At 35.7% G+C, this 22160-nt stretch overlaps 1 protein-coding gene across 7 annotated transcripts in view; it reads left to right on the forward strand.

Moving 5' to 3' along the window:
• NFIB (nuclear factor I B) overlaps positions 1 to 22160 on the forward strand; it is a 234680-nt gene that overhangs the window by 154891 nt on the left and 57629 nt on the right. For all 7 annotated transcript variants that reach the window (XM_053572425.1, XM_053572446.1, XM_053572436.1 and 4 more), the window contains 3 exons: positions 5928 to 5996; positions 11366 to 11486; positions 14004 to 14122. In XM_053572425.1, coding sequence (XP_053428400.1) covers positions 5928 to 5996; positions 11366 to 11486; positions 14004 to 14122 — 309 coding nt within the window. The remainder of the gene's footprint in view (positions 1 to 5927; positions 5997 to 11365; positions 11487 to 14003; positions 14123 to 22160) is intronic.

The following is a 22160-nucleotide window of genomic DNA, read 5'->3' on the forward strand; positions in this document are numbered from 1 at the left end:
GCATTTTAGTGGGGTACAGGTGAAACTTACTAAATGCAGAATACAAATGTCTGAACACAAATGTTCTATTTTTGAAAGTTCTGTTTAAAAAAGTAATAGTAATGCATATATATCTGAGAACAATCTAATTTTATTATAATTAAATAAAATATAAATGTAACAGTAATGACATCTTTCCCCTATCATCTTGCCACAATTAAAGAAAAATCCCTCCCTACTAATATATAATTCTGGCTGCAGGATGGTGAGATGGATACATTCACAACCTGCTCTGGGAAGTACAGATTGGCAAAAATCTTTATGAAAAGCAGCTTAACAATTTTTAGCATGAGTTTTAAGAGAATTTATGTCCTTTGACCCAGTCGTTCTAATTCTGGGAACTTCAGCCTAAGGAAATCATCAGAGTTGCTGACAGAGATTTGTGTATGAGGATGTTTATGGCAATGTTCTTTGTTTATAATATTTTAAAAAATGGGAAATAACCTAAAATGCCAAATAATAGGAGAATGGTCAAATGAAGTATGATACAGCTATGCGATGTACAGTCATAGAGAATCATGCTTTTGAAAAGCTATTTAATATAATGGGAAAGATACAATATTAGTTGGAAAAAAGCAAGATACAAACCTATCTACACTATTTTGATTTTATAAAAATGCATGCATATATATGTATATATAATATGGGAAACATTTTAAAAGACTAGAATAGAAAAAAATGCTGAAAAAAATGTATAAATAAATAAATTAATATAGCACTATATCAGTGTGTTAAAGTTGGTAAATTTCTGAATCTCTCCCAGATTACTTATATTACCATAATGGGACTTTATTTCATAATGAAGAATAAACTTAATTCTAAATTAATATTTAAAACGTTAACCTGACTATAGGCTGAAATTCATCCTCTATGTCAAGGATCATTATCTTTACAATGATTAATATTTCCATCTTATAATCGCAGTTTCCAGCCTTAACCATGGACAGTGTAGACCAGTTGAGAAACTGAAGATAAAGCTACGTCTCCTAACACCAACACCAGAAAATGACCAATGGGTTAGTTGTGGTATCTCAAGTTATATGAAGATTGGCAATGAGCTAATGTGATGTAATCTCACTTTCTCCCCCTTTGGACCCATAAAGAAAGTGAGTTAAGCCAGCTTTTATACTCTGTTGAAGGAATTGAACAACTACGTTCATAGAGCTAGAAAACACCTGTGAGATGTCTTGGGCCCACTTGTTGTTTCTCCAAATGAACAATGTGAGAAAACTTCATAGGAAAACAGTCCTGTAAGATAGTGGAATCTGAGGGCTACCATGGGATTGCAAGGTGCTTTTCCCTCATACAACCTGAGAATACTTATATCCATAGAGGGTCTTTAAAGCCACTGGGAAACTTCCTACCTCTGTAGACAAACGTTTCCTCATCTGTAAAATAACAACAATAATAGGACATCGCTTGTGGGATAATTTTGAGCAGTAAGTGAATTTGTGCTTGTGAAGGTTAGCATAGTACCTGGGCATATGTTGATTATTAATTACCTTTCCAAAATTTTACATGCCTTTTTAGGACTTTTCTCATTGGATAACAAATCTGTTTTCTGAGCTAAAAAACAGCTCCTGGAACTATGCAGAAAAAGTCTACCCCACCATCTACATTAACAGTCCTTTAAATACTTGAAGACAGCTTTTATGAATTTAATAACTGCTTTCCATGCCTTCTTTTTTTTTAATTTCAAGAATAGAACACAGTAGACTATAAAAATGAGCATTATCAGTCTTCCTTTGGATTTTCTATGTAAATGTTGTTTAACATTCAAATGGTGCTGATTATAATTTGAGATATTAACAGTTAGATATGCCATTGTGTCCCTCTGTTATTGTTTGTAAAGGAGGTTAAACACTATATTAACTTCTGAGTAGTGATTTACTGTTGCTTTTGTTGGCGAAAAATAAAAAAAGAAGTAAAATAATATAATTTGATACTGCCTTTGAGACTTCCAGTTTGTGGAAGTCTTTATTTCCTACTCAATTTTATTTTTTTAAGAAAGCATACATGTAGTGTAAATACAACATCGCACAAATGCAGAGTTGTTCTTTTCTTCCTGGATTAAGCTGTTGTATAATATTGTTCAATAACCATTAAGCAGCTGCTCTGCCTCAGAGATGCTCATATTTTTGGGGGGAGATGAAGGGAATTTACTATATGAGTCTTTACAGTGGTCTATGGAACATGTGAAAACAATGTTTCTGAAAGGCCCCAGGAGCCTGGAGGTTACAGATGGGGTTATGTTAGTAGCAAATAACCTGACAATTTGCTGAGTCTCCCTCTCTACACTGTTGCAGGATTCCTAATATATTGCAAGATATTCCCCAGCTATTTTGCCAGGATCCTCAAGTATTTATTGCCTCCTGTGTGCTTATGAGCAAATACGACTAGCTATATTTGTGCCATCTCATTTACTATTTCTTTTTTTGAGTTTGCCTTGTCTTGAGTAATGATTGTCTATGGCAAAGACGGTGTGTACTGTGTACAGAGATGTGTGAAGAAGGCAGGGTTCTGCTTCAGGCACTTCTCCCAGGTTCCCCCTTACCTGATTCTCAGCCATCCTGGTTTCCGGGGGCTCTTGTCAATAGGTATTACCACCTGTCCTTAGGAACCCTCCCTCCACTGAAGTCTCACCACGTTCCATGCAGGAGTGGAGGCCAGTGGAACTGTGGAGGTACATTTTAGCCTGTGGGTTCTCAAGCGTTGCTGACACGTTTCCAATGCTTTTCATAGTTTTAGTATATGGGTTTTAAAACTCTTTCAGGGATTTTTTTGGTAGATTCCAATTTCTTAGAACTTGAGGAGGTAGGGGTCTTCCCCTGACAGTGATTTGGCTCCTAACAGGCCCACACACTATTCTGTCTTAATGGGCATGACTTAGAAACAGACTTCTAACTCCTCATTAGAATAATAAGAGGACTTCTGACTCCTCATTGGAATAATAAGATCATGAACTTCAGGTTATATCTTAGGTGATGTTATTATGTATTATATTTGATATGATTTATTTAAATATACTGAAATGTTCATTATTCACCCACTCATTCATCAGTTTATCTTCCAAGTATTTTTTCACTCTAGTCCTTTGGTCATTATCTTGCTTTAGGTGCCTGAAGTTACACATTACTACACAGCAAAGTCAAGGATGTGATCTCACCCTAACCATTACTCTTTTCCATTCTCCCCAAAAGCCTAAATAAAATTCTCTGCAAGTGAGTTCCAGGAATGGCAATGGTCAGTATAATTACCCATTATCTTTTTTTTTATTGTTGGGGATTCATTGAGGGTACAGTAAGCCAGGTTACACTGATTGCATTTGTTAGGTAAAGTCCCTCTTGCAATCATGTCTTGCCCCCAGAAGGTGTGGCACACACCAAGGTCTTTTAAATCATCTGTATTTACATCGTAATACAGTTACTAAGATGTTAATTTGTGACCTTGCTGTAAAAAGTTGAATTTTAAAATTTGGTTCTGTGAGTTTTTATTTAGTAGTTACTCTCTCTGTAGGCAATGACTGTATCTCCCTAGTCAATATGGAGAACAAAACCCAGTTACTCTCCCAGACGCAGGAACTGATAATCCAGAAAGGAATACAAGACTTGAAAACAGATAATCTTGGAAAATCTGAAAATGCAAAGTGTAAAATAAATACAAAGCAGATGGTATAAGCACACAGGAAAGAGATGATTTCTGGCTGCACCAGCGGTGGGAGAAACGGAGCATCAGTTTACGGAGCAGGTGGAGGTTGAGCTGGACTTTGAGGGATAGGTGTGTGGAGACGGGGCAGCGAGAGCTGCAGGGGCAAGACGAAGGCGGGTGTTTACACAGCGTGATCAGGTGACGCCAAGGAGGGTTGTCTTGACCGATCAAACTCATAAGTGGTAGGTCTGATAAACAACATTTTTATATTTAATATATTGGCCGTATTAAGTTTACTATATATAAAATAAAGCATAATGAACTATATTTTAAAACAACAACAACAAAAGCAACAAAAATCTTTATACACAGTGATAACAGTGATTCAGAAAATTAAAAACATCTTTTTCTCCTACCAGGCAAAAGGTGTCAATGTCCTTTTTGTGGATTCATGACTTTTAGGGCGTTGTATAGTGCTGGTTGCCTAGAAGTTTCCCAATAATCCTAAAATAAATTAAACTTGATGAAATAGTAATTGCTCAAGAAGTAAGAGTTTCTTAAAATAGATGTACATCATATGTGGACATTTTGTGATAAACCTCTTAAAAATGTTAAGACTTTTTCAAAGTAACGACTTAGTATGACACTGAGGTCTGATTGACCCTCTGACTCCGTCTTTCATTCTGTGTCTAAAGAAGCTGGATGGGCGGGTATCACACGGTACCCAGACATCCCTGGCTCTTCATTTGCAGCAGTGAAGCATATGTGCTAATTGAATGGTTTTCAGATTTTTCTTACTACGTATGATTCAAAAGCAATTTTGTTCTGGTAAATTTTCTAAATAAAGGTTTACAAATAATTTTAGACTGTCTCGAGTCCAGTGTGCGTAACTCAGTGTCTGGCTGACTGCTGGTGCTACTGGATGACTTGACTTTATTGGCAACATGTAACCAGCGCTGACCATGGGTTTTATATGTTTATCTCACGTAGTATTCATACCAACTCTGTGTGTAGGTGATTTTATTATCCCTAACTTATAGATGAAGAATCTGAGGCACCAAAGAGGTCTGATACTGTGGCCAAGGTCCAGTCACTGATAAACCGTGGGTAGAATTCCAATCCCACCTCTCCCATTCAAGTGCCCCACTACCCTTGCTCATATCCATTTGCTGAATCTTATCTCTTGGTCAGCCCTAAAGCTTTATGCAAAACCTGCTCATATTGCCATTCCTATAATCTAGCAGTGGGTTTTTTTGTTGTTGTTTGGTTGCTTTGTTATTGTTTTTTTCCTGAAAGTATTTCGCTGGTGAGGATCTTCAGACTCATTCTGTCCACGTGCCTCTTGGCTAAGCTGTTTTCACCCTCCTTACACCCTCAGACCCCAGAGAGAGCAGGGAGGGTTGGAGGACTGCTGTTGGTGAGAGTCGTCCTCTCTACTTTGGGACGCAGCTAGTGATTCCAATCCAGGCACCAGGACCACTGCGAACTGTGCCTTGGTGTCACATAAGGGTCATGTGGCTTTCCTGGAGGCCTGGACTCACCACCATTTATAGAAAAAGTGTCCAATTCTTAAAATGAAGGGAGTCCAAGTGAGCAGTAAGCGGCAAGGGTGATAAAAGCACTAAAATCAGAAGGAGTATATTAAAAGTGCATTGAAATAGGTCAATACAAAGTACTGTATTTACAGGGTCTGCTTGGGTGTTATTAGTGACCCTGGAACAAGGGTGGGAGTGCTAGTAGCAGCAGCTCACTATTCTGTAATCAGGGAAAGATTTGAGAGAGAAGGGTGGTTTCAAGAGATCTTTGAAGTACTTCCAGCAAGGTGCTAATTGTGGTTGTGGTTTTCCTTTTTCTTTCTTTCTTTCTTTCTTTTTTTTTTTTTAATGAGTAGACTTCAGTCTACCAGGTGCTCCCGAGTTGAATGCATTCAATGAGAACTCACGCCCCTTCCTTCTCTAAGTGTGGCCCCGTTGCAAGTAAAACCACACCAATTGCCCTGGACATTCAGAAAATTAAGAAATTTTTTTTTCTAGGACATTATTTAGGATCTAAACTTTTAACTTTTGTTTAAAAAGACTCAGTTTGCCTTTGCAAGAGTTTTATTTTTTTACTTGTCCTTCTAAGCATACTTGGTTTTTGTTCTAACCTTTGGTTTTAAAACACTGAAGCAAATTGAAGCTTAATCATTTATTTTGCTTCCTGCTCATGCTGGTCTTTTCCTTTTTGTTGTTTACTTTCAGGTTACCTTGAGGATAGTTTTGTAAAATCTGGAGTCTTCAATGTATCAGAACTTGTAAGAGTATCCAGAAGTAAGTAAATTGTTTTCTTCTTACTTAAGTGTACAGTATGCTTTAAGATATTTTATATTTCAAACCTTAAATACAGTACGAAGAGTGACCACATATTAGGAAAACTTGAGTTTTGAACTCTTAAATCTTTTGATGAAATCACCAGTGACTTTATTTTGCCTGATTTTCTAAAATATTTTCATTCAAATAATCAAAACTTTCTGTCGCACAAAAATGTTGGTCTGATTGTCACGTTTTTGGTATTCTTTTAATTCACTGTTGTCTCTATTACCATAGATGGTCATTTATATCAAAGGAAGTATGATTAATTAAATGTACTCTATGTTGTTATGATAACCCACATAAGTTTCCTGCAGATAAGTGCTTTTTCATTTTACTGACATTTTGGTGGGGGGATGGAGAGGTACAGGATGTACACACTAACGTGCCGAGTGTAGAGGGATGCAGAAATTAACTTTGCAGATTGTAGTTGGATATAGATAGAAAGCATTGTTAGCAAAAACAATGTCCAATTGTTTTAACTGGCCACTTCACCTGAGACACTATTTTTGGCAGGCTGGATCAGATTTTTCTAGGGTAAGCTCACCTGGCTGGCTACCTAAGAAAGGGGGAATTTTCCTTGATTAACTCTTTTACTTATTACCAGCATGTGCAAATATATCTAAGATGCAGATCTTAATGTGCTGATTATGTTAAAAGAGGTGATTCCTTTCTTCTTTCTCCCTTCACTGATTTTGCTTGTTTATTATGTACTTTGGAGGCTATGTTTTCACCAGATATTTTAATAGAAAAAGTGTCACAGTTTGGAAGATGCACATGATATAGTGGCACTCTGATCCTTGTTTAAATTGCATTTCTCATCTGGGTCAAGTTGAGAAGTCAAGAACCAGAATCATGGTGATCCAGGAAGAACGAAGACAGAGTCAGTTACTGGGGGGTGCTTGAGTGATATTTTGAAAAATCTGCATTTCAAACATTAAAAGAAAAATAGATTAAAAAGAAAAAACCTTTCTGTAACAGTTCAGAAGCTGGGTAAATCTGACATTCCCTTCATTCGTTTTTAATTCATTCTGTTATCTCCTAGAGGTTTTTAGGTTATTTGTTATAACAAACATTACTGATTTATAATTAGCACATTAATTATCTATATTCATTCATTCGTTAATTTATTCAGCAAACATTTATTTTCTCCTCCATATGTAAATAGGTGTCTGTGAAATGCTTGGGAAGTTACTTTTCTAAGTGTCTTAATATATCCACATGATCATCTTGTTTACAAAATTGAACTTCATTGTTTATGAAGTAAGGGTTCGCTAAGTAAACATAAACTGGAGCACAACATTTAGGCTGTGTATCACCAACTCTGACTTCTGAGGTTCACAGGGTGCTGAAGGTTTCTCCCCTCCAGGGTTTTACACTCCTATGACCCGCTAATGTCTATGTTGACTGTAGCTAATGAAGCTATTCAGCTTTGGGATAGTGATCTCCATGTCGAATGATACTATCTCCATCTTAAAAGTTGATTTAGGATCAGCTTTGGGAGTGAGGAGAACAAGAAGAGAGATTAAGGGTTGGCCTCTAACCCTTAGATTCTGAGACGCTTTGGTCCTTCATTTCTGAGAGGATATTGGCAACCTCTTAAACATGATTTGCAGCTTTCGGCCTTCACCGCTTTCTGGGAGAGGTGCTGAGGCTGATCTTTGCATCTGATGTAAATTCTTCCAGAGGCTCTTAAGCAGGAATATCTAAAGGACACTTGCTTGCTCGTCTCACACATTGTCCTTGTCATTTAAATGAATTCCATGTGTACTGTTCAGTATTTCGTCCATGTCTATTATTAATCTACTTTTCTTTCTGAAATCCCCCTTTTAGTGTCAGTGTGCATACTAAATTTTTACTGTGCTCATGCATATATTTGTAGACAAATTGTTTTTATTGCCATCTTCTTAAAATTGATCCTGTAGATGTACAATTTATGAGGTACATGTGACATCTTGATCCATGCATACAGTGTGTAATGATCAAATCAGGGCATTTGGGGTATTCATCACTTTGAGCATCATTTGTGTTGGGAACATTTCAGATCTTCTCAGCTAGCTAGTTTGGGATAGATGATATATTGTTGTTGACTACAGTCACCCTACTGTGCTATCAAACACTAGAACCGATTTTTTCTAGTTAACTATATGTTTGTGCCCATTAACCAACCCCTCTCCACCTGCCTCCACTTCCCCGCCTCTTGTAACTATCATCATACCTTCTACCTACCTGAGAATAACAGTGTTAGCTCCTGTGTATGAGTGAGAACATGTGATATTTGTCTTTTTGATTGCTGTTTTGATACACTGGAATAATCTTTCTAGAACAAAATTTGCATTCTTCCTCTCTAAATTTCTGAAGTTCTTAAGTTATCAGTTGGCTATAAATTATATTTAGTTACTTTATGGCCAAGCAAACTTGTTGACCTGGTGCCAAATATATTCAACAGAAACTACAAATCTTTGCCTAAATATTGCATGAGTTAAATAAATTGCAAGTAGTTTATACAAGTTATAACCTGCAAGTTTCCTGTTAGTAACTCAGATCTTTGAATCGTATCCATTACTGTTATAGGAAGCCAGATTGCTTACTTCCACTGAGTCCCTCAAATGTCTCTTAGCATGTACCCTGATTCTAATGTCACATAGAACATGGTTCTAGTAATAAATTTTAAGCCGTGTGGTTACTGTGGGATTTTTTTTACCTCACATTGTTTTAACCTCTGGTATACTTCAAGCCACAACAAACATAGCTGCATTTAGCTGTCCAAATAATTCAAGCCATCGGGCATAGTTACACATCGCAAACAAATATTTTCTATATAAAAGGTATGAGATGAACATTCTAACAGAAGGCAAATGTTCCAGAAGTTTAGAGCTGAGACTATTCATGTATGTATTCATTTCTTTAATTTTTAGTAGGAAAAAAGAGAGATGTTCACTGTATATTCCTCCATCCTTTCTCTGCAATATTAACTATGTACCTAATTAGGTTTTCTTAAAAATGCTCTAAGTTAATCATGACCTGCCTAATAATTCAACCGAGGGGGAAGACATTTAGAATATTTATTTAAAATTCTGGATCAGAAAACTTATATGAAAATCTGTTTTTATATACAACTTGAGACAATTAGGAGAGAGGAAAAGATTAAGTAGACTGTGTTCCTTGCGTGAATTTGAGGGACTCCAGAATCTTGTTGCCAAGCCCCAGGGCAAGCTTTCTCTCATTTGGTCTTTTGACAGCGTGATTAAGACAGACTAAGACAGACATAAGCCATTCTGCACTGTTCTCTGACACCAGCCTGCCTGTTCTCCACTTGGCATATTGTCCCTGCTGGCCTGTGGCTTTGCTCCTGTGGGAACTCCTGTTTGGAATGACCTCTCTTTCCTATCTTACTCATTCTGCTGTGGCTTTTCCGCAGACTTCTTGATCCATTCAAGCCAAGATTGGATCCTTTCTCCTTTGAAATCCCAATGCACTTATTGATCATATCATTTAGTTGAGCAGTTTCATTGTAATCTACATCATCCTGGTAGTTATGTGTTTTGAGTGAACATTTCATTTACCCCGCGTGTTGCTCAATATGTTTACTTTAAGAGGCCAACCCTCAATCTCATTTATTGTTCTCCTCACTCCAAAAGCTAATCCTAAATCAACTTTTAAAGGCAGCAGTATCTGAGAACATTTTGTATCCCTTAAAATCAACACCTGTCAGCAATGGAAACTATTAATAACTTGTTGAATGCATGAACTTTCAGCAAACAGGTTCATGATTACCTCTTCATGTGCTTTCAGTACGTTTTTGAACTGCTTGTCTTTGCTAACCACTCCCCTCACCAGGGAAGAAATTTGGGGGAGAAAGCAAAGAAGAAAAGAAACTCACATTTGTTGAGCTGCTGTTAGTATATGAGACATGCTGTTGGGGTTTTATCACTCCTTATTTTACTTAATCATCTCAAAACTATCATATAAGATAGGTTATTATTATTCCTGCTTTAGGAAACTGATTCACATAGCTCAGAAGTATAGAAGAAGTTCAAACTAAAATGCTATTTATCTCCTAGGAATCTGCTCATTGTAACGTAATATGCTACCTCAAAGATTTATTCAATATGTCTAAAATTAAATTTTAAAAATTTAGCAGATGTAATCCAGTGTACAAATAAAAACTTACATGCAAAAATCTTAGTTTATAATGTATCAGAAAATTCAAGGAGATTTCTTGATTTACAGACTAATAACTTAAAAATATAAAACTCCATGAGTATATTTTAAATATATAGTTGTGGCATAAAATTTAAAAAAGGTGTTCACTATTGAGTAGAGCCCCACTTATCATTCATATATGAGACCTCAATGTGTATTTTGAAGAAAAACTTCATACTTGTAAATTTCACTTATAGATTTGCTCTAACGTAAGAATTATTTATATCAGGGCGGCGCCTGTGGCTCAGTCAGTGGGGCGCCAGCCCCATATACCGAGGGTGGCGGGTTCAAACCCGGCCCCGGCCAAACTGCAACCAAAAAATAGCCGGGCGTTGTGGCGGGTGCCTGTAGTCCCAGCTACTTGGGAGGCTGAGGCAAGAGAATCGCCTTAAGCCCAGGAGTTGGAGGTTGCTGTGAGCTGTGTGAGGCCACGGCACTCTACTGAAGGCCATAAAGTGAGACTCTGTCTCTACAAAAAAAAAAAAAAAAAAAGAATTATTTATATCAAATAATGATAAATATTATGATTTCTAATCCTTTCTGATATTAATGTTACTGATACTATAGAATAATAATCATTGGTATTTACTGGTGAAAGTGTTCTATGTTTATCACTGATTTGGTTTTTGAGAGCCTACACAATGCAAAATGACTTGTTTGGTGCTGAGGGATAGGAATCGTCCGTTCCTCCAAGACATCTCTAGACTAGTCAGGTGACAGATATAATAGCAACTAATACAAAGGAGCGAGTGAAAAAGGCTGGAGTATAGATTTGGGAGAGTTGACCAATTATTATAGGCTGAGTGCGCCACATTTCCAAACGCGAATGTGGCTAAGGCGAGCAAGTTTTTTTTTTTTTTTTTTGTGGTTTTTGGCCGGGGCTGGTTTTGAACCCGCCACCTCTGGCATATGGGACCGGCACCCTACTCCTTGAGCCACAGGCGCCGCCCAGGTGAGCAAGTTTTTAAGTCCTAGTCCGGTGTATGGTAGATATTAAAAGTCTTAAGATAATGAGAATTTTCCCCACTCTTGCAGAGGCATGGGAATTATTAGATTATTACATTTGAATAAAGATGACACGTGTGAACATCAATTCCAGTGTTTCTTTGTGTTTTATTCCTCAGCGCCCATAACCCAGGGCACTGGAGTCAATTTTCCAATTGGAGAAATCCCAAGCCAACCATACTATCATGACATGAACTCGGGGGTCAATCTTCAGAGGTCGCTGTCTTCTCCACCAAGCAGGTAACTGAAAAAAAGAGCTGGTCATGTTCTCAGTCAATATGCAAATGGACAGGCAGGCAGGGAGGTGAAGAGAAATGGAAAATAGAGGGTTTAGTATCTAGACCTTTACTCTTTCTTGGCTTATTTCTTGGCTTATTTACTTGGCTATTTGCAAATTAAATGTAATTTTCATTCAAAGCACTTTTAAAAATCTTTTTCAGGGGAACAGGGACCTATGAAAGTATATTAATATGATTTCATCTTGTATGAAATACTATAATTCTATAAGTTAAGTAATTCTTTTGTTGATTTTAAAAATGATATTACTACAGCAGTGATCCCTGGTAAATTTTTCTCTAATACCATATCCAAGTTTGGGATAATGAAACACGAAAAGTAAAATGTATCAGTTTTACCTAGCTTTAAAATTAAAGGCTTTATTCTTTATTACCGCCTCTGAGGTAATATTGGGAAATATTCAATATGTCTATATTCAAATATTAGATATTTGACATATTCAAACCTCCCTCTGAGGTTTGATCAAATATAGGAGCACATGCATTCCAGAGCAAAACGTACATTCTATGATGTCACCTTTTTAAAAACAGAAGAATATCTAGATAATTAGTTTTATAAACTATCCTCAGTAATGAAAGTTAATTGCATTTGACTTAATCATGGACTGTGCATATTTATATGTTTGAATTATGATCAATTTTATGTCATTTCTAGTCAATTTCTATATGCATTTTCATATAGCTAAATTTTGTAGCAAGGTATTTGGGTTTATTATCATCAAAATTGTCTCTAACATGTTGAGGTCTTAAAAATGCCTTACTTTTTCTGAATTTAGAGTGTGAATAGTGATTTTTTATTTTGTCTGCTGGGTCAATATGTTGTCAACACAGATCTTTCCTCATGGGCACTCAGTGTCAGATACTACATCTTTGTAATAAACAGGGTTTATAAAAACATTTCTCTATTACTTCCTTATAAAAATAATTTCTTTCCACTTTTTAGTTTTTCATAAATATTTACTATGGACTCATATGTCCTACTGACAAGGAGAATTAGATAACAAAGAGAGTTAAAAACATAAGTTCTAACTTTGGATACCTTAAGGAACACATTAAGGATCTATTACTTATTCTTACTATAGTTTAGTATGGATAGAAATCACTATCTTCTACATGTATATCATGTTAATACTCTCAGATCTGTGCATCAACAATTAATCACAGTATATCAACAGGTATAGTCAGACACGTATATGTTTGAAGGTCTTGGAAATGTAGTGTAGCAGAAAGACCACAGTCTTGGAAATCAGTCCTTTGCGTCTGATTTCTTCCATTAACTTCTCCTGGGCGTCTACTCAATTTCACCAACTTTGTCTCCCCATTTGTAAAAAAAAGGGGGGGGGGAGTTTGGTTTATGTGTATGATTTTTGAAGTCCATTCTAACTCTGAATCTTATGACATTATGTTTCTTAACGTTGCAAAAAGTTAATTCAGAAGACATGGTTTTTAGTTTTTACCAGTATAGATGCAAGTAAGAAATTTTTTAAAAGAAAAAATATACATTTTCATAGTCATAATTGCTTAATAGGGTATTTGTGGGGGTATATAAAAGAAGTATATCAAGTAATATGGCCATAAAATAGCTTCTTCATCTTGCTCTAGATATTTTGCTTTTCTTAAATTGAGATAAGCCCATGTTTCTTATTAAAATACATCATTTTAAAAGTGTACCATTTGGTTTGAAGAGAAAGTACAGAAAAATATATGAAATAGTTTATAAGCAGTCAAGTGGTAGAAAATTTATAGCCATTATTAATTATGGAGTTACTACTTATAATTACTATTTAATAAGTATCTTCCAAATGCCAGACACTTAACTAAGAGCTTTGCATTTAATAACTCATTTAACTCTCTCAACCATCCTCCCTTTGAACTAGGTTTTATTGTTTCCATTTTACAGGTGATTAAACTGAGTTGAGAAAGGCTAAGGAGCTTACAATTAATATTAATAAATAGCCTAGACAAGATTTAATAGTAGGCCTGTCTGAATCCAAAAGCTCTTGTCCTCCTCTGCTTCCTTACCCAATCTTTGAATTAATGTGAAAGGATTACATTGTCAATGATGACTGCTCTATGTATTTATTATTAATATTGATAATTATAATGAGTCAGGTTCAGTTTTAATAATACAATTTTAACATGACTATACAAACCACATTAGAGTTCCCTTTTTATTAGTAAAATTTCTTTGGAAATGCATTTGAAGAGGTAAATATAACGAACACCACGTTTGTTGGGCAGGTATAGGTATAAGAAGGTATAAAACGGTAATACAACTAGAAATGTTTGCTATTCCCTTTAGTGTACTGAATAGTCACTATTATTTCAAAATGATTCTGAGTTGCTGTTACTTGTGTTTACAAAAATTCCCACAGCAAGAATTTTCCCCAGTCATCTACTTTTAAATGCTATCCCTCTTTCCAGAAGTCCTATTAATACAACTACTGTCATGTTTTAATAGCAAAAGACCCAAAACCATATCCATAGATGAAAATATGGAACCAAGTCCTACAGGAGACTTCTACCCTTCTCCAAATTCACCAGCTGCTGGAAGTCGAACATGGCATGAAAGAGATCAAGGTGAGTAATAAAGAGACCCTCTAGAGACATCTGGGTAAAATGTTGGCTCATTTAATCAGTTTCATTTAGTCAAAATTTCATAATGAATCACTATGGATTATATGAATATGATTATATATTCTTCCTGAAATGACTTTAGTAAAATTATTGTTAATAGACTAGTCAAATGCTGCCCGTTAATTTACGAAAGAACCTATTCTTTGTGTTTTATTGGCCATTTTTTTTTCCCAGAAAAAAATGATCTTTTAGAACTCACAGTTATTTATGTGACTGATTATAATCTGTCTACTTGAGTTGGTTAGAGCACAGCAGTACTTCAAGTTCTGATTCAGTTAGATCAGTTGGCTGTTCTCTGTGGGTCATTCCAGAGAGAAGCCAGCCTTTAAGCCATGCAAGTGACAGGTACTGAAAGTTCTCATTTAAAGGATGCCACAATTCCTTTTGGAAGCAGGTAGAGTATAAACAGCACTGGAAAGTATAATGTCAGATAATTGTGTCTGTGCTAATCTACTTATGCTTTCTAGCTAAAACTATAACCCTTTTTTAGGGAAACTTTGGGGAGTAATATAACTTTAAGAAATAGGTGTTATTTGGCTTTCTGAGTTAAAACTCAGCTTTTCTTAAAGTCCATTGGACGTAATATATTTCATCATACGTGCTCATGCCTGTCCCCCAAATCAGAGGGAGATTGTTAAACATGGAAAAAGAAAAATTAGCTAACTGTAATTTTTGTTAATATGTGTGGTGTGTGCAAATAAGATTTTATATCAGCAGCATACAAATGTAGTTGAAAACTGTCTTTCAAATAGAATTTTGCATTTTTAAAAAATTTAAAAGAGAGAAGCACTTTACTAATGGGTTTTAGCTCAAGACTTGAGAATATATATGTAGTGATTTGGGAACTCTATGATGAACAATCTTGGGCATCCCATAACTCTGGAGCTTAGCAATTAAGGCCAACGTCAGTTCCTTATTCAGGACTCCTTTTTTGCTGCTCAGAATTTATATACCAAGTGGCAGGGGATTTAAAGAATAGTGAAAAATCTTCATGGAGGAATTGGACTTTGAGCCAGGTGGGTCTCTTTCGGTGTGTGGAGATTTTAATTAGTTAAGAAGTACAGGAGTGGAGGGTGGGAGTGGGTGACTAACACAGCCCCGTGTTGTGGTGGGGACGTGAGTTTGAGAATGGCCAAGTGTGTCAGGTGGCTGGACACTGTGCATGTGAAGGAAAGTACTGGAAGATGACAGTGGTGGTTTTATGGAAAGATTTGAAACTCAGCTGGTGAGTTCTGGCTCTGAGACCAACCCTCTTCTAACTCCATTCTTCAGGCAATAGACAAAAATCATTGTGTAAAACAAATAACATTATCTTGCTTGCTTGCTGCAGATCCTTTGTCACCTTCCCCCTGCTCTCAGAATATTGGAATTCCTTTTTCTGAGGAAAGGGCCTGACATCTGATGGCCACTGTACCCTCATCAGGTGACACTTTGTTGCCCTTTGCCTCTTTTTGCTTGTAATTGAGCCCATTGCTTTGTTTAGATTTGGGGATGAAACACCTTCCTATAAACTATGCCCTCTGGAATGAGTGCTCTTTCCTATTCCTGGAAAGATCTCTGTCATCCTCCAGAGCCCAGCTTAAATTAGGGAATTTCAATCTAAATTAGGTCTTCCTGTTTTTCTCTTGACATCCAGTATTGCTTCATCATTATATGCATAAAACCTAATCACATATCTATTTATAGGATTGATTGTCTAAATCTGTCTGCACTGTGACAGCAGGGGTCTTATCTGTCTTGGCCGTTCCTGTAACCAGCACCTAACATGATACTTGGTGCATAGTAGGAGCGCAGTAGATATTTATTGGACAAATGAACCACTGATAGGCAGAGCACCTACTCATGAGTGGAAGCAAAAGATATAATAGAGACTTTTACCAGCATAGCAGAAGTGAGGAGAAAAACAAAACTCTCAACCTTTTATATTTTATTGCTTGTTTTACTGACATTGTCAGTTTATTCTAAACAAAGCCATATTTTCTCTGTCAGAGAATTAGTCTGGAAAAGATTCTAATGGTAATAACATTGTGAAAGTGTGCAAATGGAAGCTTGATTCACAAGTGTAGGTGTTCTTTATTGTCGAGGTTGTCACTTTGTAAGAATTGATTCCTCTTTCAGCCTATTGAATAAAGCCAATTTCAAATCATATTATAAAACATTTTTGAAAAGTAGAAGGGAAACTGTCATTCTTTCTTTTTGTAAGATCATTGTATTGTCTTGGTGATTTTCTTTTGTCAAAATGACTAGAATTAGGGGGGAAATCTGTAAAGGAATATCATGTTAAGAGTAAGGAAGAATCTTCCATTCTCAAGTGAGCTTAAAAAAAAAAATACTCTGTCACTTTAATTCTGAAGACCCAGAAGACTTTATAATGTGCACAATAAGCCTTTGTGGGAAGAAGACTGAAACTACAATGAAAAAAAAAAAATGAGGGTAGTACAGTACTATCTTTACCAATTTGCTGAGCCCAGTGCAGTTCTTTGTTCTTAGAAAATTGCCTTTTTTAAATTTGCAAAATAAATTGTCCCCCCGTTGTTCTTGCCCATCTTCAACTGTTCTTTAGACACCTGCCTGTGAAAGGGGTTGTCTGTGCACATACTGAGCTCCACTCCAGTAGCTGCCATGGCTTTAGCATGTCTTATGCTTCTCCCACAAAGCTCTGCACTAATTGGCACTAAATAACTACTTATTGGCTGGGTGATGCCTGTGGCTCAAAGGAGTAGGGTGCTGACCCTATATACCAGAGGTCGCGGGTTCAAACCTGGCCCCAGGCAAAAATAAACAAAACGACTTATTGGTTGATTAGAATATACTTGCATTTAAAATCGGCAGAAATACTTGAAATTTACTATTAATTGTTTCCTGGATATTTCTTATTTTGTTAGTGTTAACTTTGCACTAAAATCTATTCTTGCCATAGCCCTTATCAAACTTGATTTAAAAAAAAAAGACATGGGAATCAAAGATAAAATTATGTAGCATTCTCCTTTCCTTTACAATCTGGAAACATCAGCCTATACGTTTGAGATTTATTCCAAGTATAAAAGAGATAATATGGTCAAATTATTGTATCTATTTTATTCTAAAAATAAATTAGGCAAAGTATTAATTCAAAATGTAAATTTATATAATAAAATGTTTATGCAATTTATAATAATTTAATTAAAAATGTTTTTTTTTTTATTGTTGGGGATTCATTGCGGGTACAATAAGCCAGGTTACACTGATTGCAATTGTTAAGTAAAGTCCCTCTTGCAATCATGTCTTGCCCCCATAAAGTGTGACACACACCAAGGCCCTACCCCCCTCCCTCTGTCCCTCTTTCTGCTTCCCCCCCCATAACCTTGATTGTCATTAATTGTCCTCATATCAAAATTGAGTACATAGGATTCATGCTTCTCCATTCTTGTGATGCTTTACTAAGAATAATGTCTTCCACTTCCATCCAGGTTAATACGAAGGATGTAAAGTCTCCATTTTTTTTAATGGCTGAATAGTATTCCATGGTATACATATACCACAGCTTGTTAATCCATTCCTGGGTTGCTGGGCATTTAGGCTGTTTCCACATTTTGGCGATTGTAAATTGAGCTGCAATAAACAGTCTAGTACAAATGTCCTTATGATAAAAGGATTTTTTTCCTTCTGGGTAGATGCCCAGTAATGGGATTGCAGGATCAAATGGGAGGTCTAGCTTGAGTGCTTTGAGGTTTCTCCATACTTCCTTCCAGAAAAATTGTACTAGTTTGCAGTCCCACCAGCAGTGTAAAAGTGTTCCCTTCTCTCCACATCCACGCCAGCATCTGCAGTTTTGAGATTTTGTGATGTGGGCCATTCTCACTGGGGTTAGATGATATCTCAGGGTTGTTTTGATTTGCATTTCTCTAATATATAGAGATGATGAACATTTTTTCATGTGTTTGTTAGCCATTCGTCTGTCGTCTTTAGAGAAAGTTCTATTCATGTCTCTTGCCCATTGATATATGGGATTGTTGGCTTTTTTCATGTGGATTAATTTGAGTTCTCTATAGATCTTAGTTATCAAGCTTTTGTCTGATTGAAAATATGCAAATATCCTTTCCCATTGTGTAGGTTGTCTCTTTGCTTTGGTTTTTGTCTCCTTAGCTGTACAGAAGCTTTTCAGTTGAATGAAGTCCCATTTGTTTATTTTTGTTGTTGTTGCAAATGCCATGGCAGTCTTCCTCATGAAGTCTTTCCCCAGGCCAATATCTTCCAGTGTTTTTCCTATGCTTTCTTTGAGGATTTTTATTGTTTCATGCCTTAAATTTAAGTCCTTTATCCATCTTGAATCAATTTTTGTGAGTGGGGAAAGGTGTGGGTCCAGTTTCAGTCTTTTACATGTAGACATCCAGTTCTCCCAACACCATTTATTGAATAGGGAGTCTTTCCCCCAAGGTATGTTCTTGTTTGGTTTATCGAAGATTAGGTGGTTGTAAGATGTTAGTTTCGTTTCTTGGTTTTCAATTCGATTCCAAGTGTCTATGTCTCTGTTTTTGAGCCAGTACCATGCTGTCTTGACCACTATGGCTTTGTAGTACAGACTAAAATCTGGTATGCTGATGCCCCCAGCTTTATTTTTATTACTAAGAAGTGCCTTAGCTATACGGGGTTTTTTCCGGTTCCATACAAAACGCAGAATCATTTTTTCCAAATCTTGAAAGTACGATGTTGGTAAATTTAATTAAAAATGTTTTTATTTTAACATAATACAGTCATAATTACATGCTTGTGTCAATTCTTTTTAAAACAAAAAAGTGATAACTTCCTGATCATAAGAGAATGGTAATTTATAATTTTCAAAATATATACATGAATATTTTAAAATTAAACATTATTTTACAGTGTTAAACATTTGGTAGGGGGCCATATAATATGCTTAAATTTCTTCTGATAAATAATAATAGAAATTAAAGTTGTCAGCTTTTATATTATGTAATATTTATATTTTTACTTGTGTTCTTTTATACATAGAGGAATGGAAAATGAAAATAAGACTGAACACTAACAAATAGATGCAGAAAAATTGTTACATTTCCTTCCCAAGTTCCAGAATATTTTTTCTTGTTTAGTATCTTCTATGAAGATGATCTGAAATTTCTGACTGCCTCTATCTCTATTAAAACTTCCTTTTTGGTATGTTGTTTTCTGTTGTTTAAGATTTTCATGATTAAATGAATAGAACCAGGTTAGTTTATCAACATGCAGACTGAAAATTTCTTTTATTCCATTACTTATTCCACAAAACATTCCAGTGAGATCTTGTCTTTCTTGAACTTTTTCTGAGTCAGTATAGAGACTAGATTTTTAGATGATATGCTTTTCTTGAAATCATGACAACGCTCCTCTGTGAAGTCTGAATAGGAGGAAAACTAAGAGACAGGTCATAGTTTTCCCTGTGATTCAAGTTTCTTGTAAAGGACTAAATCTAGTTATATTCCAAAGCTCAGTAATTTAACAGACAAATAAGTTACATGCTTTAACGTGTAAAACAATTCTGTATAGGGTCATTTTGCTACTGCCATTCTAATACTCAGTGGTTCATCTAAGTTTGAACATAGAAGTCTTAAAACATTTTTCAATTGATATGTAGAGGAAAAAATATGATATGCTATTTATAATATACAGCTGGGGATTTCTAAATGGAAAATTTAACAGCTTTTCAGTCTAATGAGTATTTAAATAATTGGTAATCTTAGATAAAATGTAAATTGAAAAGGATTTTTATGCAATAAAATTTTAATAATTTCTACACATTTAGGACTTGAGATAATTTAATTCAATTTAACATTTGTTCAAAGCCTATTATATGGGAAGAATTTTTGCAGGCCTGGGACATGTTAACAAGAATAAATCAAGTTTCCAGGCTTTGACCTGCTGAATGAAAAAATAATGTTTTACTATTTGTGACAAAAAGGAACTTTAACAGAAAACAAATAACGTAAACCAGATTATGAGAGAACTATTTCCATGCTTTAGAACTAGCTTACTTTTAAGGATAGTGAGAAGTAACTTTTTTTTTTTTATTATTCAATCATAGCTGTGTACATTAATGCGATCATGGGGCACCATACTCTGGTTTTATAGACCATTTGACACATTTTCATCACATTGGTTAACACAGCCTTCCTGGCATTTTCTTAGTTATTGTGTTAAGACATTTACATTCTACATTTACTAAGTTTCACATGTACCCTTGTAAGATGCACCGCAGGTGTAATCCCACCAATCACCCTCCCTCTGCCCATCCTCCCTCCTCCCTCTACCCCTTCCCCCTACTCTTGGGTTATAACTGGGTTATAGCTTTCATGTGAAAGCCATAAATTAGTTTCATAGTAGGGCTGAGTACATTGGACACTTTTTCTTCCATTCTTGAGATACTTTACTAAGAATATGTTCCAGCTCCATCAGTGTAAACATGAAAGAGGTAAAGTCTCCATCTTTTAAGGATAGTGAGAGGTAACTCTTTACACAAAGTCAGTAAATTCTCATGTTAGCCAAAAATAACACTGCTTGGCGTATTAGATATAATTAAAATTTTGGGAGTCGTTTTAAAAATTAAAAAATTAAAAAATAATAATAATAAATTAAACTAGACTGTCAACTTTAGCACTGTGTTCTGGCTGTTGTAGGTTCTAGTAAATAGAAATGCTAATCTTTTAACAAAAATTTACAGTTCTGTTACATAAATAATTCTCCCAAGTTTTTCTGAAACTTTAATATCTTTCCAAGTCCTAAATACTTATCCGTGACAATTTTTCAGATATTCTTATTATTAAGATAGTCTTAAACATTGTGCTAAATTTCACGTTATAGATTCTTGTCAAGATGTAGTATTAAATATCAAATGAATTAAGCCAAAGGGCTCCAAGGAACACTGGGGGCTAGAGAGCAAAAATGCCAGTTTGGTATCATGTGCTGAGTCAAGAAATAAATCATGATAAATAAGAGGGAACATACTGACAGAACTAGAATTGGAGGCCAGCTTTTCTTAGCGTGAGTTTAGGAATGTGAACAGATACGCTAGAAATGAAAGTGGTTAGCTAAGTTTGGAAAGTTCTATTGGTAATAAAAATTTAAACATTTTTTCATTCATAAATGAATCTGCAGAATAGTTAATATACTCTTATGTGCTGTGAATACCCAGGAGTAGCTCTTGACGGAACGTGTTTATTAAGTCTGTGACTTTAGAACCTTTTCTTTCCATTGAAGAATCCATAGGGAGTATTAATCCTAGGTTCAAACTTTGGAAACAGAGCCCCAGCCCAAACCACAGTCTGGCAAATGATAGAGTCTGAAGATTTCTCTAGCGCTGTATGAGCTGAGTGGATATGTAGCTTTCATAAATGCTTGAATAACTGCTATCTGGGAGTCATTAACGTTGAGTGAAGTCCTAGGAAATGGCAGGGCAAACATCTTAGTAACCTTACGGGAAGAACTTTCTAAGCTCCCTTTGGGGAACAACTAGAACACCAACAATTTCTTACATTCCGACTGTTTGTATCACAAGAATGAAAGAGCAAATGTTCAAGTTTTAAAATTTTGAACCAGAAAAAAAAGAAACAACAGATACTTAATGATGGGTAGGTGTGTAGAAGAGCTGTTTTGAATTCAGCATTGAAGCACAAGTTTCAAGTTTCTCTGTTTAGTTTTGTATTGTGGAAAATACCAAAAGTTGAGAACTGTAAGTAAATCTCTATGTTCCATCACGACATTGGAAAGCAGCGTTGTTCAAGGATGCTCTACCCTTTAGCTACGCTTGCTATGATTAAAAAAATCACAACATGAGCATCATCAAAAGAGAAAAGAAAACGATAAATTGTTGGTGAAGGCTTTCGTCAGAATTCTTCGTGTTGCCTGCTAATTAACAAATGTTTGTTCTCCTTTTGTGTGTTCTAATCAAGAATAGCATTTTGGATGTAGCAAAAATGTATACATGTTAGAAGGGCTGGTACTGATTAAT

This window comes from Nycticebus coucang, chromosome 2 (genome assembly GCF_027406575.1).
Source record: "Nycticebus coucang isolate mNycCou1 chromosome 2, mNycCou1.pri, whole genome shotgun sequence".
NCBI classification, from domain to species: Eukaryota; Metazoa; Chordata; class Mammalia; order Primates; family Lorisidae; genus Nycticebus; species Nycticebus coucang.